This window comes from Mytilus trossulus, chromosome 14, assembly GCF_036588685.1.
Source record: "Mytilus trossulus isolate FHL-02 chromosome 14, PNRI_Mtr1.1.1.hap1, whole genome shotgun sequence".
NCBI classification, from domain to species: Eukaryota; Metazoa; Mollusca; class Bivalvia; order Mytilida; family Mytilidae; genus Mytilus; species Mytilus trossulus.
The window spans coordinates 30,653,738-30,671,714 of record NC_086386.1 but is presented as its reverse complement, the minus strand read 5'-3'; the positions used below and the strand labels follow the sequence as shown (position 1 = coordinate 30,671,714).

The 17,977-nt window shown below is 32.7% G+C and overlaps 1 protein-coding gene across 3 annotated transcripts; it reads right to left on the bottom strand.

The window, feature by feature from the left end:
* Window positions 1-434: 434 nt before the first annotated feature.
* LOC134696003 (uncharacterized) lies at window positions 435-16,981 on the bottom strand. Of its 3 annotated transcripts, none has more exons than XM_063557522.1 (2): window positions 16,739-16,981; window positions 435-3,192 (listed from the first exon to the last, which is right to left on the bottom strand). In XM_063557522.1, the coding sequence occupies exon 2, from the start codon at window positions 3,183-3,185 to the stop codon at window positions 1,299-1,301; it is 1,887 nt and encodes a 628-aa protein (XP_063413592.1). In that variant the 5' UTR covers window positions 3,186-3,192; window positions 16,739-16,981; the 3' UTR covers window positions 435-1,298. The 3 variants fall into 3 exon arrangements, with proteins under 3 accessions (XP_063413592.1, XP_063413593.1, XP_063413594.1); XM_063557523.1 differs by lacking the exon at window positions 16,739-16,981 and adding an exon at window positions 7,568-7,750; XM_063557524.1 differs by lacking the exon at window positions 16,739-16,981 and adding an exon at window positions 4,747-4,853.
* Between the last annotated feature and the right edge of the window lie 996 nt (window positions 16,982-17,977).

Here is a 17,977-nt window from a genome sequence, read left to right as displayed (position 1 = left end):
AGTCTGAATTCCAAACTTGAAAAACTAAAATACTTTGTTCCATAAAAAGAAGGTCAACGTAAAAGTTATCTCTTGTTTTAGTGTGGGAAATAAAATCCCTCAAACAAGAAAATACTTGTACTCGGAAACTGACATAATAAGTATTTATAATTTTTTTATAACATTTTTGTTACGCCTATGAAGAGACTAACGATTGGCATTCCAATGGACACATAATCTGTTCCTCTTATTACCGAATTAATGTTTTTACTAATATTTGATAGGATTTTAAAAGAGACTGCTTATGAGGAGTAAAATGAAGCTAACACTATTCCAAAACTGCACGTTGTACAACATAGATGCTGTCCTCTCATTAATCAATTATGTTTGGTGACAATATTGAACGCAATATCTACCATCGAACTTAAAATTAAGGATACAAAAGATAAATAAAGTCCGCTTCATATCTTGATTTATATCTAAACATTGACAATTACGGTGGGTTAAGAACAAAACACAGTGACAAAAGAACAAATTGGGAACTTCCCATTTCTATGTAACAACATTCTAACAGCGCATGCAAATCTAGTATACATCTCCCAATTTATTCGATAGTCCAGAGCTTATTTTTTTCTATCGTGTTGTTCTTCATAGTTGTTTGTTGCTTACAAGTAAGCTATTAAATTAAGGACTACAAGTGAAAAGTCTGAACTTATCTCTAGGAAAATTTGGGATTAATTCATTTTTTGTTCACTTCAGTGTTCCTGTTGTTCGCTTGGTTTTCTCTAGATCTTAAACTTGATGTGTTTCCCTCGGTTTTAAGGTTGCAAGCCGGATTTGTTTTCACTCTACTAATTTATGAACTTTTTACGCCGGTATACGACTGTTGTCTTTATTTACTACATCACGAGTTACTTGACCATTATGAAATATGACGACAGATATGTTGCAATTGTCGAAACCACAAACCTTTCCACTTTTTATTCTTATGTGACATCACCAAATGACTCAGCATCAAATTTGTATATACTCAACATCAAGAGCAATGTGACGGTTGTCCCATGTGTAATAGGAGCTGATTACCCTTCCGGAGCACGTGTAGTTTTGTGAATTCTATAATTAGTTGTATGTGGAGATAAAAGTGTGTCATCGATAAAGTTTTAATATCTCTTTGGTAACTTTTTTTTTTTATTTTGACGAGGGTTGTCGTAGAAGCTCCTCCGGTTCTCTCTATTTTAGATTTAGATTTAAATGGTGATAATGAGTAATCGTAAACCTGGTTATAGTAAATAAAATGCTTTAAAAATAACAATGTGAATTTATGGAATTGGAAGCGAAAATGGAAGATTGCCATCCCCGTTAAAACTATCTACGCAGTCATGTCTTCCTGGTGTCCGACAAGGGGTAAAGTGGTTTGTTTTGTAATCAATCCAGCCATTACCCTGCCCCATAGCCATCCAGTGTTGAGCATGTGCATATATTTCATGTCCGTATCGATTTCTAGCGTGCCAACCAGGATTTCTAGGGACACCTACCCATTGACCATTTAATAAAAGTTTGGTTGGTTTTAATCCATCCGTTAGTAACATTTCTGAATCCATTTGATGTTGTCCGTACATTTCGATGTGCCAGTGTTTGCTGTGAACTTTCATTTTCCCTCCGGCAGTCCTGTTGTCAGCACAACACCACAAACTGCCTGCATCATATGTAAAAGAATATTTTTTCATAATATAAGATTTTAGTTTTGTTAAAGCCGTAAAATTTGCCGTTAGAAACGTTAAATCTGCGTCCCTTTCCCAAGGTAAAACTTTGTGGAATTTGACAGCACCTAACAATGTTCCTTCTTGGAGTTCGCATAAAATATTAGATTCCTCACACGTTTTCATTATGAAATTAATCATGTCAGCTAATTCTTGAAGACAACAGGGCGATAAAATATACCCTAGACCATTAAAACATTTATAGTTTTCTTTTCTGCATGGAAACTGTACGTCAACTCCGTCAGAAATTTTCATACGATATAACTTCCATTTAATACCAAGCTGTGCCCAGTCATTATAATTGACAGACTGTTTTTGTTTTCGCATATAAAACATTGAATCAGGACAAATAACAGACTCTAATTTACCTTGTGATAGACGTAAGAAGAAATCATGAAAGACTGAAATCCCATTCATTTTCGCGTCAAAAGGAAAGCTTTGAAAAGTTGTTAGTCTCGAAAGAAATGAACCACTTATGTAATCACAAAATATACATTCATGAAGAGATTCGTCATAGCCTTCGTCATAAATCAGTGAGAAGTTTTTATAAACTGACTGATAACATCCAAGTTTCCAACGGCCATCTTGGTCACGTGATGCCCCACCAGCTGTGACGACGTCTAAGGCTTCTATTTCTCGAACAAGTCGTTCTAGACGTGCATCAATGTTAAATGTGGAAATGTTTCTAGCAATCAGCGCGTATTCGGTTTTTACCTTTGTTATTAATAAATTCCAAATTGTTCCATCTGAATCTGCCTTAGAATAATCTATGACAGTTACATTACCGAAAGATTCTGAAAGAGGTATTCTTGAATTCTTTTCTTTCCCTACTACAACTTTTAATCGAGGATTATAATTTAAAATGTTTTTCAAAATGTGTTCTAACTTGCAAAATGTTTCTTCTTTATGAATAAATACAACAGTTACTAGCTTGTCTATAGAAGTTGCATATGAACAGTTTTTGGTTTCAAATCCTTTGTAAAAGAATGGATAACCGTATGTTGTCCCTTTATAGATCTCCTTGCAAATATGCTTCGACGATTTGGTCTTCCGATGAAAAGTGTCCATACTTGTATTTGTCAGTCTAAATAAATCTTTTACAACATCAATGGCATTCGTTAAGGATTGCCTAGCCTTTGTTCCTCTAATATGGATTTTAGTTTCCTGAATTTCTTTTGCCAGTTTTATAAGATTTTCTTTTAGGTTCGACATTCCTATATCTATTGGTAACTGTTTGTCTTGACGTAATTTCAAATTCGCAGGGGTATATTGGTGGTCAATCATATTATAGTCAGTGTTAACGTCATCTCGAGGATTTTTGTTTTGTTCTATGGTAGTACCCTGTAGTGACGAAGTATGTAGTCCAAGGAATACCAAGCTAACAGCAAGAACACCAATTCCGACAACTATCCATCGGATAAAACAAATTCTCATTGCCTTTTTCATTTAAACTCTGCAAATAGAAAATAGTCCTATAATATTTAAAAAAAAAAAGATCCTTTTCCACCCAGAAATTGATAATCAATTTAATGTATCGAATTTGCTATCTGAAATCGTGTAATACATCAAATGATATATAGTTACAAACCTGATATTGAACAGTAATGCTGTTGCGTTGACCCAGTCGTGAAAGACAGTTCGTGGTTCTGTTGTGCTGTGTGGTTAGCATGTCGAAATGTACTATTATATTGTTTATTTGTGTATTTATGAGTCCTGAATATTCTTGTATTTATGTGTACTGTATTCCTGTTGTGTAATGGTGTCATATTAGTGCGATATTTAACATTGTCATAGAGTGCGAGGTTTGGCTAGCCACAAAAACCAGGTTAAACCTACCATTTTTTTCTTAATCTGTCCTGTACCAAGTCAGGAAAATGGTGGTTGCTATTTTATAGTTCGTTTCTTTTGGTATTTTTTGTTCACTTCAGTGGTTCTGTTGTTTCGTTGTTTTCCTATAATAATTGTTGTGTTTCCCTAGGATTTAGTTTGTAACCCGGATTTGGACCATTAGTTGTCAAATTAGTATTCAACGATTCATAATAATAAATGGGATGGTTTTTCTTTTTCCATTGTTAATTATCCATTTTTAAATTGTGATGTTCCCATGTCAGCATATTATGGTACGTGTTTAAATATCTCAACTTGTTCATTTGGCTCGTGTATATACGAAAGTATTTTATTTTACCGAAAGAAATCTATGTATTACTGATAAAATTATCAGTGTTTTCGATATCACAAACTAATCAAAACATTTATTAAATTTGTTCATCGGTACAAGGACATAAATCGTAAATATAAATCAACATGCACTATCTTATACGTTCAGATATTTCACACCCAATCTTTTATTGTAATATTCTTTATTACCAATGTTATTTAAACTGATGGGGCGAAGCTTGCGTTTTAATTTGCTTGAGGACAGTCTTTTTGAAGATGTGTGTGACGAATAGCCACTGCCTTCTTTATATTAAGCTTCCCGTTATAGATATAGATAGCAAGATAAGGGAAAAGGCCGTGTTAAGTTAGTATTAGCTTAATTTAAAGACAGTTTAGCAGGATAAATCTCTTTAATGTACATACTGAAGTCGTCATTATATATCATCCAAATAATAATAATGTGACCAGCCACGACATATCCAGGCTTATGGAGGTAGAACGTCATTGTAATAAAAACACCGTAAATTATATGTGACTAGCCACTTACAGGCTTAGGAGGGAAAATTGTCTAAAAATTGCTTTTTTGTATATGTGTGTAGAATATTCAGAAACAAAACAAACTCTCTGTCATGGTATTACATGTATGGCATATTTGTTGTAATAGCAATGAAACGAGTCATTTCGAATAACGGTATGAAAATGAGACTGTTCTATGACGACTTTTATTTGTTGAAGGCACATATATATAAAATACACAATTATTGTATTTATTGGCTCTTAGTGGTGTTCAATACCGTATTTGAATAAAATTTCAAAAAATTAAATTTACTACAATACAAACAATTCTTACCTCTATTTTAGAACAAGTAATTTAAACTGGTTGAAATGAAGTTAATTTGAAATTTGTCAAAGAAAGCTTTAAGAATTCCCCCTTTTAATTTAGATTTATTATGCATGTCTCTAAACATAGTATGCGACGCGTAACAGTTTATAAGTAGATGTTCTCATTATGTATTTGATACGGTGCATTTATTATGGATATTTTTCAGACTTCATTTATGAAAGAAAATCTTTAGAGCATTTTTGTTTTGTTTGTAGCTGAATTTAAAACATGTTATTTAAACTTGTTGATTTATTATGCATGTCTCTAAACATAGTAAGCGACGCGTAACAGTTTATAAGTAGGTGTTCTCTTATAAGCATTCGATGCGGTGCATTTATCATGGGTATATTTCGGACTTCATTTATGAAAGAAATCTATAGAGCGGAAATTTGATTTTTTTGTAAATTAATTTAAAATGTAGATTCAAATATTTTTCACTTAAAACGATAAAGTCAAACTTCAAAACGTATATATGATGTATAGTTCGGCGTCCGCAAAAAAGAAGCCAAGGAATGTGTTTATCTCTTCTTCACAAATACGTTTTCATTGAATCTCGATATTTATCATGTTTATAATTTTTCTAACAATGACAAGCAATATTTGATGAATAAAATTATTATGTAGTTAAAAAAAATCAACAATGACGTTCTACCTCCATAAGCCTGCAAATGTCATGGCGGGTCACAATTATTTAAAAGACTTAGTCTTATTAAATGTTTGTATCAGATGTTGTTTCGATGAGTCTTTCCTGATTTTAGTTATAAAGTGTAACCCAATACAGAAACAGGTCCGCAATAAGTGGTGCACATGTAGTTAGTCCTTATTGTAATTCCGATAACCTGACGATATACAGAATTTCCCTGTCTAGTAAAAATTCAAGGGTAGTTATAGATCAAAGCAGGTCAAATTGACATAGTTTTCTTTATTGGTTGTTTATAGTAAAAAAAAAATGACCTAAAATAGTTGAACATATATATCGCATTTTGACCATTTAAATGCCTATTAAATTAAGTGTGAGAATTGTTAAGAAAACTATGAGGCAATGTGATGTATAAGGTAGAAAAAATCAACACCAAATAGAATAGAAAGTTTAGAAGTGTAACAATGATTTGAACACGAAACAAAATATATATGTGCAAGTTTTGTTTGTGTAGCTTCAAAAGCCAGTACATCGTTTGATCTTTCATTGTATTTGGTTTTGCTCTTAAAGAGGTAGCAAAACATTTGTTTGTTACAAATGTCTTTTTCGAAAATAAAGATGGTTGAAATGTTGATGAACTCGCAATTTCCTTTAGAAGAATCTTACTCAATTAACATATAATTTACGTCCAAAAATAAGGATCTAATAAGCAGCCTTATCAACCAGGCCAAAAGCTAATTATTTGGCGAGTTCTTTTAGAAAAGAGGGACGAAAGATACCAAAGGGACAGTCAAGCTCATAGATTGGAAATAACTGACAACGCCATGGATTATAATAAAAAAATACTAGCTAATATTTGATACGGAAAATAGGGCTACTATGTGTGTTGTTAATAGTTAAATGTTCTTTAAGATGTTGTATACGTATATCAACTATGTTCATTACTTAATTAAAAAAAAGAATCCAAAGATTTCTCATCAGCTTTTTTTAATTTTATTCATTTCGAGCAAAAAGTATGAAGTTAGTCGTGGATGATGTTACGAAACTCATTCCGATTAGCTATGGACAGGGTCCTTTACTGAGGACTGATTTCAACTCTCGTTCACTAACGATGTAATCGAGGATAATCGATGTTAACGATCTCCTGTATACATATTTATACTTGTATAAAAACATTTTTAGGGAATATTGGTTTGAAGAGATGGTGGGAAGGATTTTAAGAAAATGAAATTGGAAACTGTTTGAATAAACAAATAAAAGCTGCAAGCACATTGACAAGACTAACACAATTTTTAAGTTTGGAGGTGAGAGGAGGGGATCATATCCCTTGTCATTAAGGAAAGGACTTAAATCGATTGTGAGCACATCTGTCAAACACTACTATCGACTAACTTTTGTTTATTTATCGGCTTTCCTAGCGAATAAAGTTCGGAAGGTTATGTTCGTTTATCATTTAAAAAAGTAGTAGTATGTCTTCGAAAAATATAACACTAAATTAAAGTCTCTACATAAAAAAAATATAGAAGACATCAAACGTACAATAACTAAACGTTAGAAGTCGGAAGAAAAACCGACAAACCCTTAGCAAAAAAAAAAACAAAAAATAACGAAAAAAAGACAAACAATTCAACAGTGTGGGAACACAATTTTACGGTTTCTCAATTCTCTGTTCAATTATATTGGTTGCAATAACACGAACAACACGACGGGTGCCACATGTGGAGCAGGATATGCTTACCCTTGCGGAGCACCTGCGAACCCCCCCCCCCCCCAGTTTTTTAATGGGGGTCGTGTTGCTTAGTCTATAGTTTTCTATATTGTGTCTTGTGTACTATTATATGTATCTTTGTCTTTTTTATTTTCAGCCATGGCGTTGTCATTTTATTTTCGATCTATGAGTGTTGACTGTCCCTCTAGTATCTTTCGCCCCTCTTTTGAACGATCAAAAATAAAAATAAAAACCGTATAGTTCCTCTCTCTCACTGTGTATACAATAAACAAATAACGAAAGACTGGGCGACAAGAACCCTAACATAACTAGACATTCAATAACGATCCATAAATATTGAAGAGCTCGTAAAACTTTCGTAGGGATGTCTTTATCTTAACCACTTGTAGGACTAACGAATAAGCCACAGACAAATTTACCTTCAATAATGACAATTAAGTACATCCACTATGATATCCACATAAGTCATTCACCAGGTTCAGGTGGCACTTTGTGTAATATGAACTCTCTTTTTAAATAAAAAGGTAGAAACCACATGTATAAAGTAATTCAAAAATAGCTATCAAACGACAACCAGACTTTTAATACCTGCGTATGCAAATTCATTTTGAAGATAACATCGGGTAGTTTGTTTACATATTTGTAACATTGTCAACCTACAAATGTAGATTAAACAAGTTAAGTGTATCTTGTATCATTACACTGGTAAAGATTGAAAATATAACTAATCTGTCGAGGGACCACACTTGTCCATAATCTACCTTTGGGAAGTTATCATATAGCTCAATCAAAAATGTTGAGATAGTACTACGGGTTATGCAGATTGCCTCTGTAAAATTTTCACTCATAAGATCATGTTCTAAAAGGTGACAATTGAACTTGAAAGAGTTTATATATTTTACTTTAATTTTTCCAACATATACATATTTCTATTAAATTGAAATAAGTTTGAAATAAGCCTCCGGGTGCGGGAATTTCTCGCTACATTGAAGACCTGTTGGTGACCTTCAGTCTGCTGTTGTTTTTTTATTTGGTCGGGTTGTTGTCTCTTTGACACATTCCCCATTTCCATTCTCAATTTTATTAGTATTAAATATGGATGTGTTGCTGTTGATGACATGTTCAACTTGATACTCAACTGCAAACTTTTGTAAAATTTTCCATCGAACGACGCCAACATTTAATTTGTATCTAAAAGACATTATACTTCCTAAATAATTTTGGGTTTGGTGACAGGTACAATATCAGTTTTATTTATGTCCACCTATTTTACTCAAATTCTCATATTTGATTTTTAACTTATGCATACGCATACCCTTATTTGAAAAAGTATATAAAAAAAAAATGCATAGACTCGATAATATAAATCAGCATGTCGTGCTTATCTTAGTCCACACGCCATCTGATTGACCATCGAAATGGCCTCCAAAAACCGCTGACGGTCACTCAATCCATTATAGACATAAATATAAATGTAAAACGATTGGATTTTACTAGATCTGTTGAATGCCATATCATAGATTAAATAAAATGTCCCGCTAGGAGCATCTTGATACGACCGCAAATGTTTAACCCTGATCAGTTGGGACACTACATCTATGCTCGATATAGCTGTGAATTTGGATTGTGATTTAAAAATACTTGATATGGCATTGGTTTCTTACACAGAACAAATAGGGTAAAAAAAAAAGATGCAAGGTACGATACATTACAAGCAACTGTTTTGAAAAATATATACAAAGAACGGAGTGTAACTACAAGGTAATAATGTGAAGTGGAACCAAAAATATGTTGTGATTTTAGGGGACATATTCACAAAAGATGCAACATGCATTTGAAATTTGTGTTGAAATAAGCTGTTGGATATTTTTCAGGTCTAATGAAATACATTTGTACTAATTTTTATTAAATTAAATAAAACTGCAAATACTCCTGAGATGCATATATACATCAGTATTTTTCTCTCTCTAAACTGTCTCTTTATTTTTCATATCTAATGGGTTTGTAATTAAACTTAATAAAATTGAGTCACTCATTTTTATTTTGTGATAGATACAGTTTTATGTATACAATGGTATATTTGATAGAAAACATCTTCATGTGGAGTCGATACAAGAACAAGAAAAATGTCATTTTCAACATGCAATATAACAACAAATGCATGCATTAATAATTTGCAAATGAGGACTACAAATAAGATGTTCTTCCATAATTGGTTTTGTACCTGCTTTACTTGTGGTAGTATTTTTTTTTAATGAATTACTGAGCATATAAATCTTCAATGATGTTTTAGTGCTAGTATTCGAAGTAACGTACCAATACTTTCAAAATGACCACACGAGAGCTGTAAAGACTCATGGAAGTAATAAAACACACAAGACCAAGTGTGTCCACTTAAATCAGCAACTGGAAACAATGTGGAGTCGAAGGCTTGTGATGTTTAAAAAAATATATATATAATGTTATTTATCAAATTGGCGGTTGCAAATGTGTTTTGCTTATTCAATAGGGCAATTATACAAGGATTTACATATTGGAAGCCTAAGATTACATGTACTATGGTTGTACTGGATGTGCATGAACTATAAAAAATTCAATCCAATGCCTGCTTCCTGGATATTTAAATCAATGTCATAGGTGATTTTTAGGGACATATCTATACTAGCGATTTTGTATCAATCTATCTGTAAAGGCAAGGGAAAACGTGTTTATACCCTGTCCCAGGTTAGGGGAGGGTTGGGATCCCGCTTACATGTTTTAACCCCGCCAATTATTTATGTATGTGTCTGTCCCAAGTCAAGGGCCTGTAATTCAGTGATTGTCGTTTGTTTATGTGTTACATTTGTTTTTCATTGACTTTTTTTTATATTAATGAGGCCGTTAGTTTCTCGTTTGAATTGGTTTACAGTGTCATATTGGGGCCTTTTATAGCTGACTATGCGCTATGGGCTTTGCTCATTGTTATTAAGGCCGTACGGTGACCTATTGTTGTTTATTTCTGTGTTATTTTGGTCTCAACGTGTTTTGTCCTAGTGTAAGAAAGTTCGTGTTTGATTAATTAAACTGAACACTTGACTGATATGATTCTGATCGATGGCGTATCTATAAGTTTGTACATTGTTTATAAACAATATCTAGATCTACATACCGATATATATATATTGTTTATAAACAAAATCTACATATACATATACAGACGTATTAAGGTATAGATTAAAAATCTAATGTCAAATGATAAGTGGATGTATACATGTAAACCAGAAGAAGTCGATACACTTGAAATATCTACAACACACAAATAAACATAGATGAATATTTGAACGAAATCATTTGATTACTGATCCACTTAATTCAAATATGACAAGAATATAAATTATAAAACTAATATTTGTGAAATATAGGTCATCATTATATTTTTCATCGTCTACATGTGATTTTCCCTGTTTGACTAATTAAAACGTGAATATCACGAACATTATATTTAACTGAATCAATTATTTGATAGAAAATGTTAACTTTGCTTATTGAGATCTTTGCCATGATTGCAGACCATAGAACAGCAAACACTATCGGTCTAGATTTTAATTAAATAAGCAGATTTTCAGACAACACGGAATTAGTGTGTTAGGAATTTCATTTAATACAAACTGTTTGAGATTCTAACTTTGTAATATGTTTGTTTATACAAATACAGAATATTTGTTAATTGGTTTTTACTGTTTTTCTACTAAGCTTTTTAAGGGCAGATAACTCAGATTTTTTTAATTTCCATTAAAGAAGTATCGTTTGTTTTTCTTCTTCTTTATCTTGTATTATACCAAGGAGGTTTCTCAATATAACTCCTTGATTACATAGTCCGTTTGACTTCTATAAATCATCAGAAAATCATCCTTAAAAATTTATTGCTAAAAAAATAAATATATTTTTTCACACATGAAGAAAAAAAAAATTATTAGTAAAAATGAATTTTTAAGAATCAATTTCTGAAGATTTATAGAAATCAAACGAAAAAATCCGGTATAATTATATCATATTATATCAATAATTTGTCTTATTTTATATTTGCATAATTCTTTTTTCCTTGTATGGACTTACAAAATGTTTCATTTTAACACAATCTGTAGCTAAAAAACAAGCCAGAACAGCAATCTCAGATAAAGGACCCCTAAATGACACGTGTAAATTGAAACAGGGAAACCAACGGTCTAATTTATATTAAAAAATAAAAGAGAGAGAAACACGTATGAACCACATCAACAAACGACAACCATTGAACAACAGGCTCCTGACTTAGGACAGTTGCAAATTAATGCAGCATATACGTCAACCTTCATCCTAACCGGAAACAGAAGTATAACATTACATCGTTTAAATGATAAAAGATATTAAAATATTAAATAAAATAGTTTTACTCGATCAAAATTACAAATTATCATAATATTTTTTTATTTACTGCATGACAAAGGATAGGGATCTAAAATTTTGAATTTATAGCTAGGTTTTATCCAACTTGTCATCTATATATGTATATAGTTTTATTACAGTTATACATTTGATGAAATATATTGCACGAATAACACAAATAATTACTATACTAAAAACAAGTTTAATGTGAAATTTTGTACATTGATGATAAATGAATACTCACTAGCCTTTATTCTAGAAACATTTACAGGTAAATTAACTTTTGAATATAGAATTTAATACACGTTTAACATTTGATTTGTATTACATTTTTTTTATTTCAAAGATGTAAATAATACGACTTTTGAACGCAAACCATGTGTCACATGGGCAGGGTAAACATGTTTTGAGACACGTTTGATATTGTATCCTTAAAATATTCAGATTCATAACTGAATTGTAAATATTCAGGCGCGGATCCAGGGGGTGCCGGGGGTTGGGGGTTGGAACCTCCCCTTTTCTTGCCGATCAATGCATTTGAATGGGGACATGTAGTTGGACCCCCCCCCCCCCCCCCACCCATTGTCCTGGGTTAGGACCCTCTTTTAAAATGGCTGGATCCGCCCCTGATATGTGTGATATGACGTATTTATAAATGTTGTATTTTGAACGTGTTTTGTACTTTCTTAATTTTTCTAGGAAACAATCTTTTTTTTTCCACAGTCAAACGACAATTTTTAAGAAAGTATCCAAATTCGGAGACTGCTATTACGGGGTGCCGAATGTGTACATAATTCAATTCTGTCATACCAAAATCATGTTTGTCTTACTAAACTATGTGATACAGACTTGTTTTATGAGAACTTCAATTTAGTGATGACAAAATTCATTTTTGGAGACAAAATCCATTTTTGTCATGTCAAAATTCATTTTTGTAGACAAAATTAATTTTGTCAAAAAGGTATGCAAATATAATCTTTTTTGCATACAAAATTGACTTTTGTCGCCCAATTTTTTAATTAGGTAACAAAAGTTTAAGTCTGTGTAAAAAAATGAATTTTGTTATGACAAAAGTCACCACTGAAAGATAATTTTGTATGACAAAATCTTAAATTTGTAGTATGCTACAAATTTTGTTAAACTGAACTCATTTTCGTTGAACAAAAGTCACTTTTGTCCGTACAAAATTGAATTTTGAGTACAAAACCACAAGAGTCCCATTCGGCGCCCTGTAGTTATGGTTTCTTCAACGCTTTCGCGCATTTTCAGTCGACGAAATTTAAAAACTCTTTGTTTCAATACTTGTTCAAATTTTTACCGCGATTTTGCGGGCAACTTTTAGTAACATAAAATCGAAACATAAGAATTGATTAAGATTTAATTAATCCAGTAAATACATGTTTGTGTATCATGCGCAAATAAAAGCTTGCTTATTTGGAACCGTCTCATACTATAATGGTTTACTTTAATTAAGTGTTATTTGATTCGCTCGTGTATGTAACAATGTTTTAGATTTTAACGAGAGAAATTAATGTATTACTGAAAAATTATTACACCCGGATTTTCGATATCACAAACTAGTCAAAACATTTACTAAAATTTATCATCAGTATAAGGACATCATTCGTAAATATAGCTCAACATGCAGACTTCTTATACGTTGAGGTATTTCACATCCAATTTTTTTTATGGAAATATTCTTTTATAAAGCACAAACAATGTCAGTATTTACCTCAGAAGCTAACACAATCTTTTAAGAAACTTATTAAGAAGGGATATAGTTACGGTTCTGTTGTTAGGTCATTGAAGATTGCATATTTTGGCGTACATATTGATTCACTTGTCTTTGCATCGGAACTAAACACATTTATTTAAAAACAGTTGTTGGCATGACACGGGTTATGTTCTTCTCATATATGTTATGATGGTATGCAGCTTAACCCCTAACGGGAAGGATTGTGCCTTATATGCATATGATGAAGACATAATCTTTCAATCAGTTTAATTGAAGTCTGGAGCTGGCATGTCAGTTAACTGCTAGAAGTCTGTTGTTATATATGTATTCTTGTCATTTTGTTTTATTTTCCTTGGTTACATCTCCTGACATCAGACTTGGACTTCTCTTGAACTGAATTTTAATGTGCGTATTGTTATGCATTTACTTTTCTACATTAGCTAGAGTTATAGGGGGAGGGTTGAGATCTCATAAACATGTTTAACCCTGCCGCATTTTTGCGCCTGTCCCAAGTCAGCAGCCTCTGCCCTTTGTTAGTCTTGTATTATTTTTAATTTTAGTTTCTTGTATAGAATTTGGAGTTTAGTATGGCGTTCATATATTGTATATATATTTGTTTTAGGGGCCAGCTGAAGGACGCCTCCGAGTGCTGGAATTTCTCGCTGCATTAAAGACCTGTTGGTGACTTTCTGCTGTTGTATGTTCTATGATCGGATTGTTGTCTCTTTCACACATTCCCCATTTCCATTCTCAATTTTATTATATAATTTGTAGTAAATTGTATATGTAATTAATACAATCGATGGTCATCGTGCTGTATCAGCCGACCGTGTTGATATCGACATTAGTCACGATTACAAAGGCTTTATATCAAACCTCTAATCTTGGCAAAGGTTGCCCTAAAGAACCCTATGGAAATGTAAGCCCTTTATTTGATACAACTGCTGGTTGATTGCTGGCACCCAAGGGTATTAAATTATGAAAAAAAAAGATGCGGTAGGATTAAAAAAAAAGGATGTGGCATGATTGCCAATGAGACAACTATCCACAAGACGTGACAAAGAAATTAACAACTATAGGTCACCATATGGCCTTCAACAATGAGAAAAGCCATATAGCATCATCAGCTATAAAACTTTACGAAATGACATTGTTAAAAAATTCAAATAAGAAAAGTAACGGCCAAATTTATGTACAAAAACATAATGAAAAACAAATATGTCACATAAAGAAAAGACAACCGCTGAATTACAGGTTCCTGACTTGGGACAGACACACACATGTATGTATACAGAATGTGGCGGGATTTAAAATGTTAGCGGAATCCCCCCTAATCTGGGACAGTGGTATAATAGTACAACATATGAAAGAACTATAAAAATCGGTTGAAAAAGGCTTTACTAATCAGATGGATAAAAATACAAGTGGACGTGGACGAGTACTTGTACATCCAAACAACAAAAAGACATTGGGTACAAATCTTAGAGTACTCGCAATTAACTGGCAGCAAGTTCAAAGCCACTAACAACTAATAAAAAACATGCATCTAAGAATAAATGATCAATCTGAACACATCCAACACCCAATGGATTAAGTGTAAAGACGTCATAAACAGTCGGAGATAAATATGACCTGGTACAATACAAAGATACATGTATCGACAAATTGTAGATCCATGAATGTGTATATGCATATACTGACATATAAGTAATAATAAGTTTGCTTTTAATTGACTGATAACAAAATTAATATATATATACCAATAAGAATAATATTCAATGATCTTATTACAGTGTTAAATTGGTAACCTTTTAGAATAAGTCTATTAAAAGGATCGACAAGTTTACTAGGATCGTTTCTAAATTTTCTGGCACAGTTAACAACATTTCCGTAAAAATGAGGATGTGTTATCCCGTTAAAAATAAGGAACAACCAAACTTCAAAACCAAATATTTATATCTATCACATATGGAAACATTTAGTAAAGGTTTTAAGTAAATTATGGTAAAGACACCACTGCTGGTGGACTATTAGTACCCGGATGATTCATAAGCGCTGAAGTCAATATCACTGTTTGTGGACTGTTGCTACCCAAATGTATAATAAACCCTGCAGTCGACACCACTGCTGGTGGCCTGTAAGTACAAAGGCTATCATAAGCTGTAAAGTCAAGACAACTGCTGGTAGGCTATAAACTAGCAACAAGGTGTATACTAGCCCTGGACTTTTGGTTTTAAAACTTTGCTCAGAACTCGGAGTACACAATTAGTGCTCGGAACACAAAATCCAGTATTTTGATTTGTTGATTTTTGAGTCTGAGTACAAAATTGTGCTCGAAAGTTTTATGACTGCAAGGCCTGGAGTCACCACCATTGCTGTTATCGTGAGCTGTAAAGTCAAGACAACTGCTGGATTGCTATAAGTAAATAAGTGTATAATAGCCCTGAAGTCGACACTACTGCTGATGGGTTATTAGTACCCGGATGATTCATAAGCTCTGAAGTCAATACCACTGTTAGTGGACTGTTGGTACCCAAATGTATAATAAGCTTTGCAGTCGACACCACTGCTGGTGGCCTGTTAGTGAAAAGGCTTCCATCAGCTGTAGAGTCGAGAAAACTGCAGAATGGCTTTTTTCTTTTCTTAAAGTATTCAAGTGTTTAATAGCCAAGAAGTCGACACCACTGCTGGTGGACTACTATAGTACCCGGGCTATTATAAGCTCTGTAGTCAATAACATGTTTGTTGGACTGTTTTGTACCTAAATGTATAATAAGCCAAAGATTACAGTCATAAAACTTTGCTCAGTGATCGGAGCACAAAAGTCATGCTTAAAACATGAAATCCAGCATTTTGATTGGTTGTTTTTGGAGTATGAGTACAAAAAATTGACTTGACCATTGCTAGTGGAATGTTGATACAAAGACTACCATAAGCTGTAAAGTCAAGACAACAACTGGATGGCTATAAGTTAAAAAAAAAAAGTATAATACCCCTGAAGTCGACACCACTGCTGGTGGACTACTATAGTAGTACCCGGGCTGTCATATTCTCTGAAGCCAATAGCATATGCTTGTACCGGCAAAATGTTTAATACGCATTAAAGTAGAAACCACTACTGGTGGACTATTTGAACCCAGACTATCATAAGAGCTGAAGTCAATACCATTGCTGGTGGACTTTTATTATCCAATGCTATATGTAGCATAAGCTCTATATTATATATACCACTAGTGTTGAACTTTTAGTTTCCGATGAATTTATAAGCCCTGTAGTCAGAGCTATGGTATTTGGTCCTGATTTATCTCTTACATTCTAAATCAGTTTATTTTATAACATCAAATCATTTTGAGGACAAAAAAATGCAACATCGACCATGCATCGTAAAATTTCATTAACGACTTCGATTGGAAAAAAAGTGTGTGTATTGGACATAAATATTCTTACTTACCCTGTACAAACATAATAAAGTCTTCCTATGATTCCGATCTTTTTCGCAATAACATTTGTGCACACGTACATATATTCACATCTGACTCCATTGACGATTCAGTTTAGTAATATCATTAGATGTTCAATATCAACTTAATGATACGATCAAATTGTTAATCATCTTGTCATGTACTTGTTGATCATGATTTCAGGAAAATTGCTTGATTTCTAGGCACCGGTTCCCCGCTATATTGATTACGATATCAGGACTTTTGTGTGTGAGGCACGTATACGTACAATGAAGCATTGTATTTGTCAAAGAGGCTGTCAACCTGACCGAACATTGATCGACAAAATAATTATTGGAAATGTAGAATGGAACAACTAACTTATTTGCTACATTAAATATTTATCGCTTCAAAGATTAGAATGTGTAATTAGATTACTAGAACACATTGCACAAATAATTTCGGACGTAAATTATACGTGAACCTACATGTAAAAGAACATTTGGTACTGCATATGGTAAAAGTCGTAGATATCAAATATTTACTACATTTTCTTTCTAAAAGTATACTATTTTCCTACCATTCTAAGAATTCTAATTTAAAAACACTGTATATATCTATGTACTTGTGTTTTAGCTCTGATGCATAATTACTTTTGAAAACAGCAAATAAAACGATTGTTAACAACACATTAATATCAAAATATAAACTGTCATGGATTTTGTATCCGAGTATTTCATTTTGCATTGATAAAATATGTTTACCTATTTTCATTTTAGCAAATAATAACCCAACTTTAATCCAAAATTCTTGTAAAAATTCACACCCTTCAAAAAAGTAGTTTATTTTACGTAGCCTTTTGTTGCTTATGTTCTTTTCAAATCTTTTCACATTTGACCATTCGACAAAGATCTGGAATAATTATCATCAAACCAGCAGCAATCAATATTACTGTAGCACAGTAACCAATCACAGCAGACGATAGTCTAGAATCATTGACTGATGTGCGTTTTCTCCTATAGGAGCTTAGATGTGTTTTGTTGACCCTCATATTATCCAGTACCATTTCTCCAATAAATGAGTTATTCAAGGGGTTAGGTACACGGTTACAACAGTTTGAACTGCACAGCACATCGTCAGTATGATCTGGAAAAATTATCAACCCATATTTTTATCAGGAAAAAAAAAGTGGTTTCGTTTTAAGAATAGATTATGGACTTTCCGTATTGATTTTCCTCTGAGTTCAGTAT